Source organism: Thalia democratica, chromosome 5 (assembly GCF_965202585.1).
Source record: "Thalia democratica chromosome 5, ktThaDemo2.hap1.1, whole genome shotgun sequence".
Lineage (NCBI taxonomy): Eukaryota > Metazoa > Chordata > Thaliacea > Salpida > Salpidae > Thalia > Thalia democratica.
In genome coordinates, this window is record NC_139169.1 from 71,742,076 (window position 1) to 71,767,085 (window position 25,010).

The 25,010-nt window shown below is 24.7% G+C and overlaps 2 protein-coding genes across 2 annotated transcripts; both read left to right on the forward strand.

Annotated features, from left to right (window-relative positions):
- The first annotated feature begins 5,238 nt into the window (after positions 1-5,238).
- LOC145836128 (uncharacterized) lies at positions 5,239-18,046 on the forward strand. The gene is made up of 12 exons (XM_082943938.1): positions 5,239-5,289; positions 5,530-5,609; positions 6,382-6,452; positions 7,618-7,735; positions 8,974-9,034; positions 10,343-10,477; positions 10,965-11,034; positions 12,270-12,397; positions 13,589-13,674; positions 15,843-16,015; positions 16,848-16,967; positions 17,700-18,046. Exons 1-12 carry the CDS (start codon positions 5,263-5,265, stop codon positions 17,750-17,752), a joined length of 1,122 nt encoding a protein of 373 aa, XP_082800064.1. The 5' UTR covers positions 5,239-5,262; the 3' UTR covers positions 17,753-18,046.
- Positions 18,047-23,974: 5,928 nt separating this feature from the next.
- LOC145836844 (14-3-3 protein zeta-like) lies at positions 23,975-24,688 on the forward strand. Its single transcript, XM_082944616.1, has one exon. It carries the CDS (start codon positions 23,975-23,977, stop codon positions 24,686-24,688), a length of 714 nt encoding a protein of 237 aa, XP_082800742.1.
- Positions 24,689-25,010: the final 322 nt, after the last annotated feature.

A 25,010-nucleotide genomic window follows, 5' to 3' on the forward strand; every position in this document is an offset into this window, starting at 1 on the left:
TATTGTTATTAGTTTTTAGCGAACTTATTCTGACGACGTGCTAAATGAATTTAATCATTAATTTATTTTTTAATTGAATTACTTATGTTTTAATTTTTTTATTAAAAACCAGAACCAAAAACAAACTTTACGAAAAACTTCAAAGTTGGTATATGTTCTTTTGAATGTATGAATTAATGAACAATGAATATAAGATATTTATCTATGAAACCGAAAAACAAATTTTCCCAGAAGTCTTTGCAAAAGAAAAGTTAATTATTGCAGAAAACATAGAGATAACCTAGGTAAGTGATTAAGTAAATAAATTTTAATGAAAATTTTAATTATCTTAGTTCTATCTAAATGACCCAATTATATACTTAATTGTTACAATTGATTATTAACAAAATATAGAGTTTAATAAACTTACTTTAAAACAAATTATAAGGTTATGGTTAACTTTAGGTGAGCACCAATATCAAACTGAAAATATAATACATTTGATGTCTAGTTTAACCATAATTTTAGGCTAAAAAAACGATACATTGTTTTAAACAAACTATATAAATACATAGAAAGAACAAAGTTAATATTTTATAAACTAAAATATTTAAGTAATTTTATTTTACAATATCATAATAATTTTAAATTATTGTATTTATTTAATCAATTTATATTGCAAATTAAAAGCAATTAAGTATATAAGTTTATTAGTTATGATATATAAGTTTAATTTTTTTCATGTATTTATAAAAGATAAGTTTTTAGCTTAAAATTATGATTAAATAAGACATCAAATGTATTATAATTTCAGCTTGATATTGGTGCTCACCTTAAGTTAACCATAACCAGTTATAGTTTGAGTTCTGAAAAAAGTGTGTGGCATGACACTGTAGAGGTCCTAATGTCATATAAAACTGTAGATTTGGAGGTTGTAAGTTGGTTGTCAAGGATTTGAGTATGTGAATAAAATCATTCAAAAAAGTTGCAAAATTTTTCATTTTTGAGGCTGGAATTTTTAAGGCTGAAAAGACTTTGGTGTAAGATCCAAACCAGCACACAACATAAATAAGTTAAGTATGGAGTTTCACAATAACTGTTGATGCAGATTATATAGATTTTATATCTTAATTAAACTTAGAAAAGTTTTTGGTAGTTATCTAGCATGATGATGTACCAATATCAAACTGACATTGTATTTTATTTAAGGTCTTTTTTAACAATGATTTTAGACAACAAATGACATTTTATAAATACATAAAAAATAAAATCAAAAAACAAAACTTGAATATTTAATTGCTTTCATTTTACAATATAAATTGTTTACATCAATACAACATTTCATATCAACTACAAATCTGTAAAACAAAAGCTATTAAATATTTAAGTTTTATTGGTTTATAATAAATAAAGTAATTCTATTTATTTATTTACCTTGTTTACAACAAAGAATCTTTTTAGATTTAACTTTTAAGGTTAAAAAAATTGGTTTTCATCCCAAAATTATGGTTAAAAAAGATATCAAATATAAGAACAGACACAAGCTAACAATATAATTTCAGCTTAATATTGGTGCTACATCATGCCAGGACAGGTAATTACCCAAATCTGTTAACAAGCTTATGATATGTATCTTAATGACTGAAAGGTCTTCACCTATTAATTGACTAAAGTTGTAAACATTTACAAAACATTTACATTTTCTTTTTCAAATAACATAAATTTTTTTTAGATTGACTAAGATTCTTTGAAAATAAAAAATTGTTCACTTTAATCTCACTGACTATAAGAGCTTACTTAGCTGCAGTTACTGTATAAAAATACTATGTTTTTTCTTTAGTAGCATAAAACTTGGTACCAGAGGAAAGTTCTGGTTAAAAGCTAGATCCTTATTTTGTAAAGTTACTACAAACATAGTTGTGAAAATTTGTATCAGGGTTCCAAAAAATCCAGGAATCATGAAAAAACTCAAAATTTGACAATTTAGGCCATAAAAACATGAAAAAACCTGGAATGTGAGAAAATTACCTTGAGAACCTGGATTTTTTTGGAATTTTTACGTAAAAATTGATGAAATTTTGACTTAAAAAAAATATCCTGTATATAAAATTATTTTGTTATCATTAAAACTATTAAAAAAAGCCTATTTAAAGTAGCTTTACAGTATCTTTTCAATTTTGTTATGCTATTTGAGACAGTTTTTTGCTTAAACTTCATTTTATACTGAAAGTAGACCAAAAAACTTATACTTAAGAAAAACTAGAAGAAATTTCTCAAAAAAATTTGGCAACTCTGCTGTTGCTGTATATGTAAAATTAAAGACAATTATTATTCATTGTAATAATTACTATCGTATTTAATTTGGTACTTTTATCATGATAATTAAAATAATTAAAGTTCTTAAAATATACAAGTTATTACTTTTATGGATTGACTTAACTGTTAAATAATATAAAATAATTATCTTAATTAGTGTTACATGAACTTTTATTACTATATTTGCAGTAAAGTGCTTATAAAAACAGCAACCGTTGAATTTTCACTTGCAATTAAAGTATCACAAAAACATTCTGTGAAAAAATTTTAGACAGTTGGGAAAAGCATAGGTAAAGTTAAATTTTTTTTAATGAAAACAACCCCTAAATTAATTGTATGGGACATTAGAAATTTAAGCTTTAAGATTTTTGTTGGAAATTTTTCTATATGTAGCAATTACCACAAAAACCCATTCTACGCGTTTTGAAATTATTAAAAAAAGTATCACTGAGATATTTTTTTATTTTTCAAAAAAAAAAAAAATAAAATGATAAAGACTACAGAAAGTTGAAAAACTGCCTTCATAAAACTTTCTTATAATCATTTTAAAACGTATAGAATGTGTTTTTGTAATAACTTCTACATGTACAAAAGTTTGTTATTAAAAACCTGGAGGTAAAGTTTTAAAAGTCCAATAAAACTGTCAAAATTAAATAAAATTGTTTTAATAAATATTAGTTTTGCCTCTACCTCATTTCTTAAGAAACTTTATATTAAAGGAACAGTAAACTAAATTCTCAGATCTTCAAAATAAAATAGACCAAGTTGTAAAAAAAACATTTCTTCCTGTTATCTCCTTTGCTATATAAAAAATGTATAACCTTTTAAATAGGCTTAGTTAAACATTTTTTTTTGTTTTTCGACATTTATACCTTTAGTAGAAAAAAAAATTTGAATACTGGCTAGTTGTTGTTGATATTTATTCAATTTTCTGACAGAAACCAAGCCCATATCAGAAAAAAGGGTTGAGAAAAGGCGTTTTACTGGAATTCCACGAAAAACAAGATAAGTTTTGTATTTTTAAATTTTAAAATTTTAAAATTAAACTAAGTATAGCTTAAACATAGATTTAAGCATAGATGAAAATTTTGATAATGCAAACTAAGTAATGGGTCAGATACTTATAATAGGGTTGCTACACACCCAGGCTACTCAAGATAACTCAAGTTAATTTAAAATTTCTAAGAATTCAGACTAAGAAAGGCCAACAGGATTATTTAATCATGTTTGGAAAACTTAGAATTAATCTGTATAGTTTAATTATTTTTTTGCAAATTTAAAGCTAGTCTTGATATTTTTCCTAAAACTCTGGCAAGTTTTTAAACTAATTGTTTTTCAAATTATATTTTTATAAAGTTCTTTTGTTGATCAACGTTTTTTTAAAGTTTTTGGAAATTTTGTTTATTTTTTCAAACTTTCTCATAAATTAAATCCCAATCAGATTAGCTTGATGTAACTCCAGCTATTTTTTCATCAGGCTGGTTTTTTCGCCTCTAACAGTAGCAACTCTGTTAAAGCTCTACCATTTTTAGCTAAAATCAGAGTATGCTTTTATTTGGTTAAGTTATATAAATGTAAGCTGTAGAAAATACGAATATAATAAATAAGTTTTCCATGTAAACTATAAAGATTTAAAGTTATAGAATTGTGGAAAGTAGTTACAAGTGATTTCTAGTTAACTTGTTTATTGAGATTAGAAATAGGAGTATTTATTTGAGTTAATGTATTTGAATTTCTAAACAAATACCTATAAGTAATTTAACTTTATAAGTGTATTTACTGAGTATAAAAATCTGCAATTTTGAACAGGTTTCGAATTGCCACTGGAACAAGTAAGTTTATTTATTTGATTTTTTGACAGCAAACTATTACAAAACTTGTAGCTCATTGTTTTTAAACTTGCAAGCAGGGTTACACTGATATTTATTGTCCCAAGCCACAATTAAATTTGATTTGTTTCTTTTATCATTTGAAGAAAGAAAAAGAAGACTTACAATGAAGAAAAATGTTTATTCTTTTTTTTTCTTTACTATCTTTTGAAACAAATCAGGTTTTACTTGCAAGTTTGTGGGCATCAGTTTTGCAAGTTATTTACATTGGCACTTGTTTTTTTCTAGTTTGCTGTTCACTTGTTTTATCTTCTTTTTTTCTCTGTGCTGCAACTAGTTTTTATTTCTGAATATAATTTGATAAACAAAAAACCAAAGAAACTCATATCTGTATGTTTAGATCAATTAAATTATACTCAGAAAATAGTAAACATATCTAATAATAAGATTAATATTAAAAACTAAAGTTTGTATTTCTTTTCATTTTATTCACTAAATTCAATAGCTTCAGCACTTTGAATCTCTATTTGTTTTGAATCAATAAATTTTAAAGCGTTTATTTGTTGTATTTTGTTTGTAGTAAATGAGCAGATTAATAGTACAACTATATACATATATATATATATATATATATCAAATGCAACTATTCTTAATTTAGATATATTATAAACTAAATTTTTTATAATACTTAATTGTAATGAAATTTGTTTTATAAATATAGTAAATAAAATTTATGTCGGATAACGACAATTATATTGTTGTTAACATTTGTAATTAAAGTTGTTAAAAAAAATCTTAAGCATTTTTATTTAACATTAACACTTTGTTTATATTTAAGATAAGTTTTGTTAATACTAGTATTATATATTTTTATTTTAAGCTTAAAAGTTTAAAAGATCTACTTTTTAGTTTTTGGTAAACATAATAGTTGCAAAATTAAGCTTTATTGACTGTAATAATAGGTAGTTAGAAACATATTTTTACACATTTTTTTATCAGCTATCTAGCGTTATATACATAAAAATAAATTTATTTTTAGCTAAAAAATTGTAGTATAAACTAATACTTATAAATTTAATTAGAAAATACACACTGTTCAGTTATTTACAGATATCTTATAAAAATAAATTGTGTTGAAATGTCTTCGAAAGGTTATAAAAGAAAGGTTGGTAGCACTTGGTCAAGTCACAATTATTTTATTATTTTCATATAATAATATAAAAATTGAATTATTTTTTAAAGTAGGAAATAAGTGATTTGATATTAAAAAAGGTTTACTTAAAAATTTGCTATTGTAGTGCAACATTAATTGCGAGTTGTGTAGAACAATTTTGATTTTTTACATTTATAAACTTTGCTTGTTTTTTTACTTGTATTTTTGTTGCTGTACCTTTAGTATCTACAGGCTGGCGACAAGGACTACAGGAGATCGTCTTCAGGATATTCTTCCAGCTCCAAGTATTCCAGATCTTCTTCTTCAATCAGGTAGTAAAATGATAGTTACATATTGTCAAAAGTATTTCTATTCTAAATAAATTTTCACAACATTTTGTGCAGCATTTAAAAAATACAAAGTTGCCACACAATCAGATAAATATTAATATCTTAAACAGGTTGGCCACTTAACCTTGAAAAACTTGCTATTTTTTTTTATAATCAATTTTTTTTAACACATTTAAAATAGCTTTACACTGTAAAGTCTTTTCAATGTTATTATACTATTTGACACAGTTTTTTACTTAAATCTAACCTGTACTTTGAAAAACCTGGAAGAATTTTTTTAAAACTAATGGCTACCCTGCTTAAAGTTGTACTAAAATTAAATATTAATTGAAATATTAAGTTTTTTTGTTTAGTTAGGTCTTTTTAGTAACCTTAACATTGTTTTATTTTTAAAGTAGACAAAAATAAATATTCAGTTATTTTGGTTTTATAAAAAGTTTTAATTATTGATAAGATGTGTTTTTTACTTTTTTTTGTATTTAAATAATAAAGTTTATAAGTCATTCAACTTACTTGGAAATTGTTTTATTCTCCAATCTTCTTTTCTGCCTAACCAGGCTATATAATGTTTAAAATGTTAAATTAGAACGGCAATAGTCTTAGTGTCAAAATTAAAGTTGAACAGTGTTACATTGTATTTATGTTTTTTAGCCTATTTTGTTGCAGAGTGTAAAATTTCTATGTATGTTTTTACATGTTACTACAAGATTTTTTAATCTACAATTTCTTTCTTTGTATTTAGACCTATTTTCAGACCAGTGTTTGGAAAGCCTGAAGACTACTCGACCATTGAAACACTATTTGAAAAGACCAAAATCAGCTCCAGTTAGTTTTGAAAATATTTATTTATGTTTATATTTTACTACTTACAAATACATGTCTTTTATATTAAATTAAATTTTTGTATATTAAGTTTTATTTTACTAGCAAGTTTTTTTGTAACATGGATTGTTGAAATAATTTTAGACAACTAAAACTTATATTAAGTAGAAAACTAAAAATTATTAAGTATAATACTTGATTTTAACTTTGAAAATAATCTATTGCACAATAGATTAAAAAATAAATTATAATTTTTAGGGTTGTTGGGAAGACAAAGCAAATTTTTATAAACTTTTTATATGAAACTCATGGATATAAAATAGAAGTTAATTGAAAAATAAACTAATATGTATTTAGGGAACCCAATAATTTTCCTTACTTTTAATGTAATAAGAAATTTCAACTAACTCTTAAGATCTACTTAGTTTTGTAAAAAAAATTCACTATTAGCAAAAGATAAACTTTTCATGATTGATTTCATATAGTTTTTATACCACATTTTAAAAATATTTTTTACTTTAAACTTTTAAGAAACGCTCTTTTAATATTTCAAACAGTTTTTTAGGAGTGGATTTTTTGAAATTACGATTTTTAATTTAAAAACCAAGACAAAAATTAAGTTTTTTTTTTGTTTGTATAAAAATAAATGCTATAAAAAAAAAACAGTTTCTAACAAGTTGTTCATAGTTTATTAAAGAGTAGGCTGATAATGCTCAAAAAAAAATTATTGGAGGAGATATATTTCTAGTTTAAAGTATTTCTTCTCTTTTAGTAGTGATTTTCGTAAATACGTCATTAAACTCTTTAACTTTGCTAAAGTTTCAAAAGTTACTTCAAATTTTAAAACGTGGTGAAATGTATTTGGTAGCTTAAGTATTGATGAAAAAAATTAGATTAAAATTATTTGTACAATTATGGCCTTGAACTACTAGACATAATTAAATTTGTAGAGTAAGCTTGCTTTTAAAAATTAGGGAGTCGATTTGCAAAGGGTTAAACAATTGAAGAATAACAACATTTATAGAATAACTATATTAACATTTCTATTAACAGTAAATTGTACTTGCTAATTGATGCACATACTTTCCAAGCTTTTAAAATTCTCATAAAATAAAGGCGTTTAATGGCACATATTCACATAACTTAAAAATTAATAATTTATCAACAGTGAAATACCGAGACAAGACGCACACGAACGGAGACCCTTCTTTCAGAGTTGACCTGAAAAATTTCAAGGACATCACCGATCTGAGAAAGACTAACAACCAAGAAGTCATGCTTATCAAGTTTGTTGAACTAAAAAAAAATCAAATATTTATTAATCTAAGGGTTACTAACACAAAAGAAGTCATGCTTATCAACTTTCTTTTAAAAAATAACAAATAAACATGAAGTATTTATTGATACAAATCACTTACGCTTAAGAAAGTATAGTTATATATATTTTAAAAAGTCATAAAAATATTTAAACACTTGATATGAAAGAAGTCAGGCTTTTTAGGTTTTGATAAAATAAAATACTCCTAATAATTAATCATTGTTAGGTTTGAAAAAGCTTATGGTGAACTTCAAATTATATTAATGGTTTACTATTTGTAAACTGAAAGTTTCAAATGTTTATTATCTATTTATTTTTCAGTCAATGGATAAATTGAACGTTTAAATACAACAAATTTAAAAGTTGGTTGGGCAATGTATTCATGCTTATTAAGTTTGTTTTGTTAAAAATAATAAGAGAGACATTTGAAATTGTAAAAGACCAATTATACAATCACTTAATGTATTATACTAGATTACAATAAATTAACTCTTCTATAGTTTGAAATGTATTTCTTAAGAGCTTTAAAGTGTGTTTTACAAAATTTTCAATCTAATTACTAGTAGGTGATAACTAAAATAGTTTCGAACTAAATAAGTTTTAGTTAGACCTTGATTTTTTTCATTTACAAATCTTTCTAAAGAGTCTTATTAGTAAGTCAAGTTTGTTTGAAATTGTAAATCAATAAATTATACTAAACCAATATTTGCTATTGTAACCTAAAGTAAATCCTTTGAAAGTTATTGCTTGTAAAAATTAAAAAAAAATCTAGTGCAATTATATGTGATATTAAAAAACTATGATCCTTCAAAAATAAGTGGCCTACCATATTCACATGCTGCATCCGATCATTGCTTGCCAATATTCGATTTCACTGGTAGATTTGAAAAAAAATCCTATCATGTTAAAACGAAACTCAATTTTAAGTAAGGTCCAGGTTTGGCCAATCTCAATTTAAAACCAAGTTTGGCCAAAAAAATAAGATCCAGCTGAAACCAGATTTAAATATTTATAATCAAAATCTGGCAAGATCTTGATCTTTGCAAGCTTTAGCCAGATTCAGTAGGATCTGGCATTTTGATTCGGTAGATCACTAGTTAAAAACTCTGTTCTGTATTTAGCGATCATTTATTTAAATTTTCACAATTATAACTCAATAAAAAACATTTTTCGAGTTAAAAAATAAGTTAAATTTTTATTTTTTAGATTCTACCCATGTAGATCAAAACCGAAAGACACTCTTTTGCCGGTCGGCATGGAACTTTCTGTAAGTTTATATTAACTTTTTTTAAATTTATTAAACTTTTTTCAAATTCTGCTTTGTTGCTTTTTAACACTAAATAATAATAAGTTTACAAATTTAAATACAATAAGTTTTTTAAATTATTTAGATCGGTTTGAGAATAAAAAATTTCAAAAACTGTTTAAGGAATAATTTTATCTAGTTTTTATTACATATTGATTTATTTTATTTAAAAAACTATTTAAATTATTGTTACTTAAAGGATTTTGTACCAGAATTTCTATTTGATTTTTAAAAATGTTTTTTAATATATTTCTAATAAACAAAGTGTTATGTAAAAGTAATTTTTCTTTTAAAAGTAAGTTAAACTGTTTTCTTCATAGCTGGTTTAGTAAAATAGTTCTTTTTTTATATTTAATGGTCAATAGATACATTTTTATAGTTTTTTTTTCTAGTACTTAAGACGTGTAGTTTTTTATAAGATATTATTCAAGACTGGTTTTATCTATTATCTTATTACAACTCTTAAAGAAAGAAGTATAACAAAAAACACAAATTTGCTTTGCTTATCTAAAAATAGTACGTAAAACACTATATCAAAAGTTTAGGTAAATTATTAAAAATAACAAGTTTTTGAAAAACATTTGTATCATAATTTATATATAGTTTACATATTAGTAATTCAGCAAAATTATAATAAAAATTAATCTATAAAATATTCGCACCTCTAATTTTTAAAGTTATGTTTTTTAGGTTTAACAATTAATTTTATTCAAATCACAACTTTGTTTATAACAACTGCCATTTCAAGTCACGTTTGAAACGTTTCAGTATGAAGTTTACTCAAGTTTTGCTTCAAACTTTGCTTTAAAGTGATTTACAAGTAAAGCCACCAGTTGAAAATGCAAACCAACAGCATTGTCAAATATTTTCATACTTTTGCATGAAATTTGTTATACCAATGGTACTACAGTTTTGAATTCCAGGGAAACGGTAACAAATAGGATGTTCCACCGAGAGGGGGATATTATAAATATTTGTTATTTATTAATATCAGAAAATTATAAATTATTATTACAATACTTTATTATGCAAATTATATTATTTTACTATAAAATTATATTAAAAAAATATATTAGTTCATCTCTATATTAGTAGTTGAGATCTCTTCATTTGTTTTCTAAAAATCAAAACATATAATACCATAAAGCTATGTTTAATAAAATTAACTACAACAGTATGTGTTCTTTAAATGTTAAGCCCCTTTTTTTAGAAGTCGATTTTGAAGACTTTTGACGAAGCTCTAAAAATAACAACAAGTTTGATGTTAAGGTGAACGGCAAGAAGTTGGAGATGCCGCCGATCAACAACAAGATAGAAGGCAGGCTCAACTGCCCCATCGAAGTCAACCCGGAACTGCTGCATCTGGAGAACTACATAAGGATCAGTAGTCTTGAACTTGAAGAAGTTGGTTTTGTAGAATAAAAACGATGGAATTAGAAATGATACCAAAAATGTATATAAACAATTAAATAAAAATTAAACATTAAAAACTATGTTAGGATAAGCTTTCTGGAGATTGAAGAATAAAATAAAAGAACTTTTCATGTTTAAATCAAATAACTTTAATTTTTGATTTGATTTGAGTAACAATTGAATTTGAGTAAGTTTAAAAAGTTAGAAACAAATTACTTCAGAGTCGGCTCCTTACAATTTAAATAAATCCTTAGAATTTTAACTAACAGGAGAAGTTAAGACAATTTTACATTTTTAATCTTATGTCAAAAAACAAATACTTCAAAGTGTCTGTGTTTACTCCACCTTTGTGAGTCAAATTTACTCCTATAAATATGAACTTTTTAAGTGCACATTAAGTTAAAGTAAAATTTACAAATATACCAAAATGGTGAAATATTTTCAAAATTAAATTGTTGCTGAATAAAAATTATTTCAGGAAGATTTTTCCTTTGCCGTCGTGATAGCCGAACGCAACAAACCGAAAGAGGTACCGACCAAGAAGGAAGGTTAATGTTTTTTATATTATTTTTTATATTGTTAATGTTATATATTATTTCGAAGTTATACTAAAAGAAATGGTTATAAATATAAAGTTATTTATAACTACGTAAAATTCTAAGTTTGTACGAAAACAATAAACTAATGTTCAACTACTGGAAATTGTTAGTATATATTTGTTTTAAATAAAAATAAAGTTAATTATTTTATATCTTTGAATTGGATAACTTTTAATTAAAAGTAAAAAGGTAATTAACTATTCAGTATAAAATTAATCTATATTTATTTTAACAGTTTATTACTAACAAAACAATGTTTCACTCCTATGTATATAGGAGATCCTCATTCTATTTAAATAAGATATCTTTATAACAACTGAGGATCTCCTATATACATAGGAGTGAAACATTGTTTTATATTAGTAATAAACTGTTAAAATAAATATAGTTAAAAATCTCCTAAAAGACATTTAAGTCGAGAACTTTAAATTGTTTGATTTAAAACAAGTTAAAATAGTATAAATTTACTATAAAAGCAAGAAATATATGATTATATTTATGAATAGTTTATTTAAACGTTTTGATATTATTTGCTTTTATTTATTCTGTTGTTGAAAACAAACTATCTAGTGATATATACAACATACAACTATAGTTTACAACACACATGATTAATTGTATACGATTCAATATAATTTTTTTATATAAATGGACAGTGGATAGTATAATTAACAATATATTTTAATTAAGGCAAGTATAAAGTGAAGAGTATAGGAAAGGTATAAATTGGGTAGTAATATCAACTTGGTGATGATTTATTTACTATTGAATTGTTAACAATAACTAATGTTGTTTTAAATAACTAAATTACTTGAAAATAGATTAAATATTTTTAACTCGTTAATTATTATTTTTAAAATATAGTCAACTAAGCTAGCTTTAAGCTGAGTGTAAAAGTTGTTTTTTATAATCATAATATAAGTAAAGCGATAAATACAGTTTAAGACCTAGTTACTAGACTTAGTTATTCTTTCCATTAAAAACCCAGTTGAAGTGTGTTGATTCGTTAACACACAGAAACATATGTTGGTACAATAAAGGAAGATTACTGTACAATTTGTTTTTATAAATACAGTTTACAAATTTTATTTTCTAAATATCAATGAAATGTGAATAATCAAAGGTAATTGAACTAGAAATTACTAGATAGATAATATAATTTTATTGAAAAATGTTTGTCAAAGGGAAATGGAACGTGAAAAGCAAAGAAGATGTCATTGAGGAGATTAAGAAGAAACTCGGTAAAGATTCGGCGAAAGAAGATGACGACGTCGTTTCGTCATCAACAATAGTGCTGAAATTGACGTGTCCTGTAAGTGTTTATCATTTATATATATACAAATTAAAAACGTATAAATTTTAATTTTTTGATATTATGTTGAAAACAAATATTTTTAAGTCTGTATGCTACATTATTACGTCACTATTAGTGCTCAAACTGGCTGGTCCCGTTAATTTTAAGTTGTTAATAAAAAAATTTGTTAGTTTATGTTGTTTTGTCATCAGCAACTGAGGTTAAATGACTTGTTAGCTGCAAATTTTCACAATAAAAGTAAATAATTTGCATTCAATCATTGTTATCTGCTACTGATACTACTGTTTAAATTGACTTAAAGCTTTAGTTTTAACAGTTTTAACTAAACAATGTTTTTAGAACTTTCTATGAACTAAGTTTTAAATTCGAAGTTCATAAAACAAGATTTTTCTAACATACCTACTGAATTTCAAACGTTTTAGATTATAGAATAAAGCCTCACTGATCTAATTTTCAGTATTTACTGATTTTATAAAATTGCTAGAATAATTTCTTAGAACAGTTGAGAAGATTTATAAGCATCTGAAAAATATCAAACACAGGATTTGCCAAAAACCTAGAATCCTGAAAATCTAGAATTCGAATATTTAGGCAAAAAAGAAAAACTGAAGTTTAAGAAATTTTGAATTTTTTTTGAAAAAACCTGGAATTTTAAACAATTTTTACAGGTAAAAGGATGAAATTTTAATTAGGTACAAAAAATATATCATAACATATAACTAAAATTTCATTTATTAAAAAAAACAAAGTAGTATTACAGTATCCTTTCATAGCCTTTTACATAAAACTTAATTTTATATAAAAAAATGAAAAAAAAAAACTTGTATTTTAAAAACAAAAAAAAATCGAAAAATATTTTGCAACCTTGCAAACAAATAAACACAACAATTAACATAAAAATCTACAGTTTCTTAGCCAGGCCAATACTTAAAACAGAAATCATAACTATTTGATTTAAAATAAAGTTCATTTTAGTCACAAAATATGAAGGAAATAATAGTTTTGATTTTTAGATTTTTATTTTGCTTTTTTTCAGTAGTTTTTTAAATCAGTTAAAAATCTAAAAATAATATAACTATCAGTAAGAAATATCAAAATGATTTAAATTTTTCTTGAATCACAGCCTGGGTAAGTAATAAAACAGTTTTTATAATTTTTGTTTAATGTCAAAGTTAATTTTTTTTACAGTTAGGCATGAGTAGAATGACCACACCTGCCAGATTTCAAAACTGCACCCATTTAAACTGTTTTGAAATCACAACTTTTTCTAAAATGTTAGTTTGTTTATTTATTTTCAATTGTATATTAATTAGTGCTTATGTAAAACTAAAATATAGCAATCTAATTTTCTAGTTAATAAATACAAGCAGTTAATTTAAATTAAGCTTTAAATTTCTATTAATTCTTCGCAAGGTTTGTCAAAGCAATAAGCAGTTTATGAACAAAAAGTTAAATACAATTAAACATATTTTGCTACATTAAAAAACAACTTGCATTTAATTTATGTGCTGCCTAAGTTATTATTAACTTTCATGTTATAAGTTTGTACAGCTTATATTAGACTATGTATTAGAAATTAAGCCCATTTTACAAAAATGTATCAAGCTTGATAGTAAACTAATTTTTAAAAATAAACTCAACCATCGCCTCTTTGCTTCCTCGGTTATTTAATTTTTAAACCAAATTTTTTTAAATCAATTCAAAGCTCTTAACTTAAAGAAGCAAAAGTCTTTATGGCGTAGTGTAAAAACGATGGTATTCCCAAAGTTGTTTTTTTATTTAAATGCACATTTAATAATTGTCAACATACTTAAGATTAGTTACAATTGTGGTTTAGTAACTTTTTCAAATGTGTATTTTTTTTTTGGTTTGTTTGTTTTTACCCAAGTAATCAAATGACTATTTTCTGTTTAACAAGACTCCATGTTTTAGCTAAGTGCAAGTTATGTATTTTATTCTTGCAAAATCTCACTGTTATTTCCCTAAGGAAATTTTAATTATTTATAATGTTGAACCTTAAACAAAATATGTATATTAATGAACTGCAAACAGCATAAAAAGTAAAAACAGACGTAAAAATGAAATTATAAAATTTACAACTGTAAATAAAATGAAAAATAAGTTCATTTTTATTTAAACTGGTAACTCCACTAATAATAAAACCTTAAGCTAATTGATTTCAAATACCAAGTTTTCGTATTTTAATATAATTTGTTTAAACTAAAAAGTTTAATGTGTTAAAGTTGAAATGAGCAGTCTAAAGCATGCTTGTGATTTTTTTGCGAAACAATCTGTTCCTTGTGTGTGACTAATGTAGGCACATTGCTCATTGCATGCCTACTCTACATTTGCAGAGTAATACTTTATTTTTTTACTATATTTGTTTCAATTTGAAAGAAAAACAATTTTTGTATTGGTAAGTTTGCGATTATTAATTATTTCTGTTTTTTATTGCTTCTTCTTATTTTTTATATTAGTCATTTACTTGTTAAGCTGAATGACTAATTGTTTTTTTGAAGTACTGCAGCTTTGGTAATGTTTAAAAAAAATTTCTGGTTTAAAACAAAAAGTAAGTTTTGTGTTTATAAAACTTGCTAGTATATTTTACTATATATTATAATATCACTTTCATTTAATCAAGCTTATAAAGTAAGATAAGTGTATTTTTAATCTTGAAATTTCCTTGTTTCAAAACATGTGAATTTTTAAATGATGCAGCTTAAAATTCCTCATGTTAACAAACTTTGGCTACATTTAAGCTAACATAACTTTTAGTATACTTTAAGCAGAACAGAAACAAACCCAGTTTTTAAAAGACGAAACCCCGCTCTAAACAATTAAATTAAAATCTTGCTTTAACTGTTTAGTCGCAAAAATAGTCAATGGCTACTTGCCAGCCCACTGTGTGTTGCAACCAACTTGAAACATAAGTTAAATTTGTTTGTGATTAATAAAATTAAGAAAAGTAAATAACTTATGTTTACTTTTATCAATTATCTAAAAGTCTACATGCCAATAAATGCACTTAGTTTCTCATACTAAAAATTTTCTGTTACCATTTTTCGATGAGCACATCGCCACAATATAGTTTTTTTCTCCTATAAATAAAAGTATCTCAAACCTGGCCACCCTGAAATTATTAGTTTTTAAAGCTTAATTTGTTAAGAAAGTAGAAAACTTGAGTCCGAGACTGCAGAGTGATGAAAATTACTAAATTTATTGTTTTGTTTTGAAACAAGTTTTTGATTTCATTTCTGAAAAAAAGTTCTTGTCACATGACTAATGCTTGTAGATGCATACAGATGTTAAAATCAACTAATTGAAAAAACAGTAAATTTTTTGCACGAGCAATTTTTCACACGGTTTCGTCAAAAAAAAAACAAAAATTGCAAATTGTGTTAATTTTTCGCAGGAACTTTTACAAACAAATATATTTCCGCAGGAAGAAGAAGGAGAAGTGCCCGTACTGCCTGCAGCCGGTGCAGATGAAGGAGGTGTTCGTGGACGGGTACATGAGGGAGATTTGCGAGAAGGCGAGGGGGGAGGCGGTGCAACTGAATCAGGACGGGTCGTGGCAGGAAGTCGAAGACAAAAACGAAAAGTGCGAGGAAATCGGTTCGTTTGTTCATTAGTTTAATTAATTAGATGTTTTATTAGTAATTGGTAAATTACTGATCAATCGGTTCGTTTAACTTTGTTTTCTGAGTTGCCACTTTACCTGGAAACCTGGAATTTGAAAATATAGGCAAAATTAAACCTGGAATTTTAACAATTTTTACATGTTAAGTAGTAAAATTTCGATTTGACTTAAAAAGTTTATCAAATAGATAAAAAATTTGTCATCATCAAGTTTTTTTTATTAAATACATATTTAAATTAGCTATATAGTATCTTTTCAATGATTTTATACTATTTAAGACAGTTTTTTATCTTAATCTTAACTTTAAATTAAAAATAGACACAAAATGTGTACTTTTAAAAACCTGGAAGAAATATGAAAATTCTTGAAAAAAATTTGAAAAAACGAGTGGCAACCTTGTAAGTTTTTATTTTTTGGTGTTTCGTGTTTTTTGTACTTATAATTACTATCAATTATATAAATTTTGTATAAACTGTGTTTTAATATACTCTCAGCTGATATCAGATTCATTAACTTATGAATTATTTAGGTATTAGATACAATCCATTTTAAATTATTTTCAATTCGTTTAACTTAACAATATTAATGATTTTTATTTTTCAATGTCTCCAACTTATTTTTTTAAAATGCTTTGTTTCAGAGTTAATTTACAACTAACGATCTCTAAAGAACCTAGATAAAACCTAGTTTTGTACTAAAATATGTGAAATAAGAGGACCATTAAAAAATGTAAATAACTTTATAAAAGATAAAAAATAATATGTCTGAAGCTTAAATAAAATATGAAAACAAATATTTTCAAAACAGCTTCTGATGACGAGGAAGAAGAGGAAATATTGAAAAAAAATCCGAACGATTACACGACGATCGACCTCTGCTCATCCACCGATGAAGACGATAGCTCCTCGGACGACGACGGCAGTCCTTGTTAGTTTGATGTTGTTATTGTTTTATTTTGCATCTTGTTAGTTTTCTGTCTTACTAATTACCTGGAAAAACCTGGAATTTGGGAAATTTAAAAAAAATCCTGGAATTTTATCAATTTAAACATGTTCAGTAGTTAAATTTGGATTTGACACAAAAATCTATTGCATAGGTAAAAATGTTTTGTCATCATTCAAAATTGTTTTATTAAAAAAAGATTTAAAGTAGCTTAACAGTATCTTTTCAATGTTTTTATAATGTTTAACACAGTTTCTTACCTTAAACTTAACTTTGAACTAAAAATAGACTCATAAATGTGTACTTTTGAACCCTGGAAGAAATTTGGAAAACCTGGAAAAATGTTTGAAAGAAACAAGTGGCAACCCTGTAATTATCACCTCCACTTATTTACATATAAATATAGTTTGTGAAACCATCAGCGCTCTAAAAACTAAAAATAACTTTCAATATAAGTGCAAAAAATAACTATGGTGTTTTACTTTTTCTTGTAAGTTCATATGAAAGTGACCGGTTCATAATTTTTTATACGTAAATTAAAATACATGTTTATATTCAACTAAAATCATAAGACTTTTTTTCACTTGGCTTCACGCAAAAATGATAAAGCGTTTTACGTGTTACAAAATATTTAAGAACAGCTCGCAATTTATGATATAATATAAATATTTTCTTATAGATTTAAGATTTAGAATAATTTAAATTAATATTTTCCAGGTAACTGTGCTGAATGCCAGGGTGGCTGCAACGTCATCGAACTTTCTGATTGAAATTTGAAATATTTACATAAATTAAATATTGTACAATCCCATGTATTTTAAATTGGATGCCACTTGTTATTAATCGCCATTATGTTTTAATTCTAGCGGTTCTTTGCGTGTTTTTAACATTTGGTTCTTTGTGACAATTTAAATGTGGACGAAAACACTAAGCTGCTATAAAGTTAAGAAAACTTTTATTTTTGGAAACTGATGTCCATGCAAACTTTTTTTTGAATAATATTTTCTACGTTTTTAAACAAAAATATAGATTGATCTTTAAATATTGAAATTCCATTTTTTATATGCACAGTTGAATATATTTTGCTAGGTGAGTAAAATTGTTTTTTTTTTTGTTTTAATAGAAAACCGTTTTTCATTTAGATTTTTATCTTTTTTTTCTATTCATTATAATTAAGCCTTTGAAAGTTAGTTCGATTATATAGCATAAAGATAAAATATTTTTAAGTTTTGTAATACACTTCATTTTTACCTATAAATATTTAAATTTCATAGTATTGCAGTAAATTTTACTAGTACAGCTTGTGCGTAAATTTAAATTGTAATTAAATTATATTTCAATTATTAAACTGGTTTTAGATATATTTAAATATCAATAAACACAATTCTTAATATCTGTTAGCGTAATAGATTTATAAGTTATATTAAATCGAATAACTTGTAGGAAATTCTTTTGGTTGATTAAATAAAATTAAGAGTCTCAAATTATCTTGTTTCAGCACTTATTACAAATAAATATAAAAGTACATTCATTTTCCTTTAAGTACCATTATTTAAACCAATTAAAACTTTAATACGATTATTTATTTTGTGTAATAACTTATCAGTTTTTAACTATAACCGACGGTAAACCAGGAAATAAAACTTGAAATCGATTTATCAGTAATTTCTACTTATTCCTGATTATAAATAGTTTTAGCGATAAGAGATAAGTTGCAGGTGTGAAATATTTCATTTTGTTTATAAACTTAAGTCAAAATATAATTAGTTATTCAACCTACTCAGATTATGGTTTTGTGTTTTTAAATCAACCTAAGTAATATATTTTTTACTAATTTAGTACCAAAAATCATATTCGTAAGCTTGAATTATTTACATACCAAAGTATATAAAAGTTTGTGTTTATTTATTCACATTTCACTAATTTAAACAAACAACTTTTCTAGATTTTAAGGAAACTCAAAGAGTAGGCTACAAATGATTACAAAATTTAATTATCAAGATTTTCTTCAACTATGTTTTTGATCTTTTGTGCTTTTTGAAAGTTTTTACAAGTATTTAAACTAATATAACCGAAAATAATTCTTTTTAAAGACTTTTGATATGCAATTTTGCATACTATTTTTATTAAGTTAAATATAAAGTTATTTTTTAATCGTCTGGCTTTGACGAACTAAATATAGACAATAAAGTTTTAAACAATATACTAACAGTTTTTAAACCAATTTAAATGTTCCGTTCTTACTTAACCTTAGATTTTTATATATAATATCAATTACTTAGACCATTAATATTTTTAGACCAGAAACGGTAGCCTTTTATAAGTTACGGGCTAATTTTCCTAGAACAACGGAATCTATCGGGATCAGTTATGTCAACGATTGCAGTAGCAGTTTAAAGAAAATATTTTAAATATAAAGTACTAGTAATTACATGAAGCTACTGGTAAGTGTTTACCACGAAGAGTTTTTTAAAGTATGTTTTTAGCTAAGGAGCATAATTGTATTTTTTTACGGATCGCACTTTGCCAACATGTGTCCTAGACTACAAAAAACTATAACTGTGTAAAGTTTGTACATACAAAATTTTACACTTCGTGCAGCAAAGGTAGGTTTAGTACTGTGACTACAGTTTTCTAGGTCGAATAAATCAAAAAAAATAACTAATATAATAATCAAAAACAAGTAATACAAAAATCATTACTAAAACGCATTGTTAAACTTTAGATTGATGTCTTATTTCTACACGTCTCACACACATCATCGTTCCTTTGATTGATAACATCCACAAGTTCAGTTTGTATATTTGCTTACATATTGTATACTTTTTACTTATGCTTATCCATAATGCGTATAGTCTTGATGATTTAAGCGCGAAAGAAGTCTAAAGTTTAGAGCCAACAGGTTTATAAAAAAATCACAAGATGTGCAAATGAAGTATCTTTTAGGTTAATTGCACAAGATAATTTTTACGTAACTTTTGAAAAAGTTTGACGTTTTGATAATTCACAATGACCTGTAGCTTGCATACTATAAAGGAAAATTGTGTGCAAACCATTTTACATTTTTCAAAATCAATTTCTATTGTTCAAACAACTGTAATGCACCATAAAAAAAACTAAGAAAAAAAGAATATTTTAGCTTTAAAATAGTTTTTTTTTTCTGTTTTATTAACGTAAATTTTTAACAAGTTCTTATTTATTTAACAAAAAAATTATAAAGTAATAAAATGAAAACTACAGGCAATTTTTTTTTACAAACTGGGCTACATTGATAAAATTATAATAAAACTTGACAATACAAAACATAAATCTAAGCCTGAAAAAATTACCGATCTAAAATGTAAAAACTATAAGAAAAACGTAATTAAATAAAAAAAATATTAAAAGACAAAGTTCATAAAATAAAAACATATAGTCCAGGACTTCCCAAAATGGGAAAAAAAGGTCCTAGGTACATTTTACAAAAAAGTTATGAAATTAATAATACCTTAATCGTTGAAATTAACAAAGTAAATTTTATTTCTTATATATTTTTTTTTTATCAAACAATTTTATAAACCTTATTATTTTATAAAAAGTTGGTTAAACAACAAAACTAATAAATGCAAAAAACATAATAAATGGTTATTTTTTTTCTAATTTTTGATATCAAGCTTCGTTTTATTGGTTGAATAAATTTCAAAACAATATACATTCGAGGTTAATAGTGTTATCTATATAAAATCTTTAACGAAATAATGTGTTATAAATTAGTTATTAAAAATAATTGTGGTAATAAAAACCTTAGAAAATAAGTGAAGGCGAAGCACTAGTACTTCTTTGATTATTGAGCCTTTTTAACCTACAAAACGATTTTCATTATAAGTTAGAAAACATTCTTTAGCTAGAGAGTAACAACTTTTACTATGCTTCAATGTGCAATAACTTTGGTTGAAAGTGATTGTTTTATATTTTTAGTAATAGAAACGATAAATAAAAACAATTTAATAAAAAAAAACTTGAATAAAAACAATTTAAAACTTTTGTACTAGGAGGTTTTATCGTATATATATTAGAAAAACAGTTTGTAAATTTATATGTTAAAAAAAAAGGTCACTTGATAAAATGAAAAATATTTTTTCAAATATCTAAAACTAAAAAAAAACTATATTACTAAAACTATTAAAAACAATGAAGTTTTGACTTTTTACACTTTAAACACTTACTATCTAAAAAAACTACTTATTCAGTTTATTTTCACAACTATTTGCAAAAGTACTACTTAAGCTAAATATTTATATTATAGTTTTTACCTTATGATTTTACTTACAACTAATTTATATATACAAATTTGTTTTCTTTGACTGCTTATTACTTTCATTTGCAGTCTTCTTATAAAATACTAAAAAATCAATAAAAAAATCTTATATTGAACACAAAAACAGTTACAATAAAAAAAGCAATCAATAGTATCATTTGTAAACAGATCAAGCAACTAAAACTTAAAAAAAAGAAGGCACTAACTGTTTTCACAAAAAGTCCTCATACAAAAGATATCTACAGCAGACTGAGTTTAGCTACATGAAGGACACTAATTTAGCTAATCAAAACAACAACGTTGTGAGTAAAGAAGCTTAAATCAACTTTTTTGAATTTTCTCTAACTACGTATTACTTAAAATGAGAACTAAAAATGTTTTTTTTTAAGTTTATAAATTTTTTCTTTACTGTTGTTACAGTGTTAAATTATCTAAGCAGTTTTTATTTTGTAGTGATAGATTAACTGCAATCAAACTTTAGCTAAAAGTTTAACAAAGGTTAATACTCTAATTATTGTGAAATGGTTAGTAATAACTTGAAAATAAAAAAATAGCAATTGATACCATAGATGTCGTTTTGGCCAATAGTTACACAAGCTAATTTAAAGTCAAAATAAATAAATAATTCTTTAATATCTATTATTTTTAACATTCTTAAAACTCTGCTTAATTTGGCGACAATTAATAAAAACAAGCTAGTTTTTATTGCTTTAAATCCTCTACAACATCTGACGTGTTACCTTGTTATGTAGTAAACTGATAATAATTATTCACTAAAATTATTACTCAAAACTAAGAATACTATTTTAAAAGTAAGGTAATTAGTTTTAAATTCAATTTCGCATAAAATTCTCAACGTTCTTAACTTTTGTAGATTTAAGGATATTAACAGTAGTTCATTTTCACAGTTTATTGTAAACCAAACAATGTTTTACTCTTATATCAAGGTATAAGAGATCATCAGTTGTTATAATAATTCTTAAAAAAGTTTTTGAACAAAGAAATGGAAGGTATATATATAATTAACTAGTAAAATGAAATAAAAAACAAAGTATTGAAAAACTTATAGTTTAATAAACTTATGTTTAAAACTAAAATTTGTTACTATTTTTTCTGCATTAATTATCACTCTTAAGTATGAGATATTAGTGCATAAGTAGGTTATATAAGAACAAAATTTTACAAAACTAAACTTAAAGTAGGAATAAAAAGAAAATTAAACAAAAAAAATAGTATGTTTATGTTTTAGGTTTTTGTTTTTAGAGGTAATTATGTTATCTTTTTAACAACTTTATTCACACTATAAATTTTTTTAAAGTAATAAAAAAATAGTAACAAACCGAACTCACATAAAAGTCAGTTGCAAAAATATAAAAGTATAATAACAAATTTAAAGATTGTTAAAGATTAAAATTCAAAAATATTTTGTAACTTAGCTTGATTACGTAATTATCTTGCTACTTGAACTGATGTACAAATTTAAATAATTGGTTTGTGTTAAAAATTTATAAAACTTTTGCTAAACTGTCTTATTGAAGAAGGTTTATGTAATCAAAACATATAGGTTGCCCATACCTATGATAGGGCAAAAAATTTAAATATTTGTAAGTAAGGTTGCCGCGGTTAAAAGAGTAAAAAATAAGCTTTACTGTTTGGTAGTTTAAAATTAATTATAGCTTTAAATTATTCAGTTTTGTACACTGTACTCTTATCTAGATGTCTTCAACCTTTTCAAAAGCTGTGTAAACTAAATTATAAAAAATAAATTGTGTTCACGCTAGATTTTATTTTTAAAAACAGTTTATATGTCATCAGAGTCTTAGTGATAAAATAATATGTTAAGAACGATTAATTATGTTGGAATTATATTTTTCTATTAGAAATGTTAAATTATATTCATAATATTTTTTTTCGGCCGACAAAAACTTCAATGCACAGTAAAACAGTAGTATGACACTATTGTGCCCAGATGCACACTGTTAACACGACTGCTCTTGTTAATTTCGTATTGAAACTTAATCTTAATACGAGTTTTATTATTTATAAATTAACTGAAAAATATACAATAAATTAACTTTTGTTTTATAAATTAAATAATTTTTTGAAGCTAACGTAACAATATTCAAAATCAACAAACAAACAATAATTTTGATCATTTAGATTTAAGTAAACTAATTGAAACTTCCTTCCATATAGAGCTAAAACTAAAGGAATGTACTTGTTAAGATTATATTAAAATTTTGATGATTGCTTTTGTTCTTAAACTTTACTCAATCACTTGCTTCATTGATTACAAGAAAAAAGTTATTTAAAAACCTCAGTTTCTACACACTTCTGTTAAGGTCAACCAAACATGACAACGTTTAGTACTACAGTATAAAAAGTAAAACTAGTTTCATAATTTTATTTATCAGGTCTATGATGGTTATTTATACTTTATAAAAACAAAACCTGAAGATAAACGGTAAAAGTTATATAAATAGAAAAATATAATTTTTAGTAACAATATTTAGTTTTTAAGACCTTATTTTAAGAAATAAAACTGTTTTTATATATTAAGCCAATTCATTTAAAATAGCAGCAAAACTTTATAAGAAAGTATTAACTTCATTTATATCCATAATACATTACTATTTTAAACCGATTAAAAACTATTTTTGTCTGTACAGTGTTTCATACAATTATACACTTCAATATGGTTGACCCTGGTAGAGACGAAATTATTGCTTTAGCCAAATGGTATATTGTAAACGGTTTGTATAGGTATTGCCGCTATTCAATTGAACTTATTGTTGCCAGCAATTCCACCTCGGGAACTCCACTTAGCGAGCCTGAAAAACATTTACTGACGGAATGTTGGAGTAAAGAAATAAAGTCTATGAAAGACGCTAAGAATTTTCCAAGACAAGTTGTAAATGATAACCTTAAACAACACTTTGTGAATAAAGTTTCCAAATCGCTTAAACGGATAACAGATGACTATATAGAATTAATAAACAGTTGTTTGTTGCTAAACAACAGCGAGGCTACAGCTACTACGCACAAACTTTTCAAAGGTTTTGTGCTATTAGAAAGAGCTGATGTAACTCCTGAAATCGAGAAACCAACTGTTTTAAGGCAAGGTTTGCAAACCTTAGACGAAGCAACGAAATGGGCGAGTGAAAATTTAAATCCTTGTCACGCTTTAAGACTCAGCATACAAAATACTTTGACCTTTTTTTACAACAAACACCTCAGTGACGAGACAAAAGCTTACAATATCGCTCGTAAGGCTTACGATGAGGGCATGTGCGCAAAGATGCAGTTTTTTGAAGACTTGGAGCAAAACCAGGCTGTTGTAGACTCCTCGCTCCGTGAACTTGCAGAATTGAAAAGATTTCTTGATTCAGTTGATGAGCATAGGAACTAAAATCGGTAGTTACTTTAACGTTTTATAAAATTTGTCTTCTTTTCGTTATCTTAAACTTGTGATAATGTTTTTGTTGTGCATTGAAAAATTTTGTTTTTTTTTATCTTTTGTTTCTTTTAGCATCTGCTTGTACTTTATATGAAATAAATTAACAAAAAATATCTTGAATAATTGTTCTTTATAATATTTTATTTGATGTTTAAATCTAGTTAAAATGAATCAGTATTAAAAACAACGAAGTAAAACATCTTTTTATTAGTTTTAAACAAATAAATATCCTAACCAATTTAAAAAGAAATCGTTTTTATCAGTTTCTTAAACA

Bases quoted from the DNA above. Each gene is read 5' to 3' on its own strand.
- LOC145836844 (XM_082944616.1), top strand. From the start codon at position 23,975: ATGGTTGACCCTGGTAGAGACGAAATTATTGCTTTAGCCAAATGGTAT.
- LOC145836128 (XM_082943938.1), top strand. From the start codon at position 5,263: ATGTCTTCGAAAGGTTATAAAAGAAAG. The intron at 16,016-16,847 runs GTTCGTTTGTTC...TTTTCAAAACAG, and splicing joins CGAAAAGTGCGAGGAAATCG to CTTCTGATGACGAGGAAGAA. The intron at 16,968-17,699 runs GTTAGTTTGATG...AATATTTTCCAG, and splicing joins GGACGACGACGGCAGTCCTT to GTAACTGTGCTGAATGCCAG.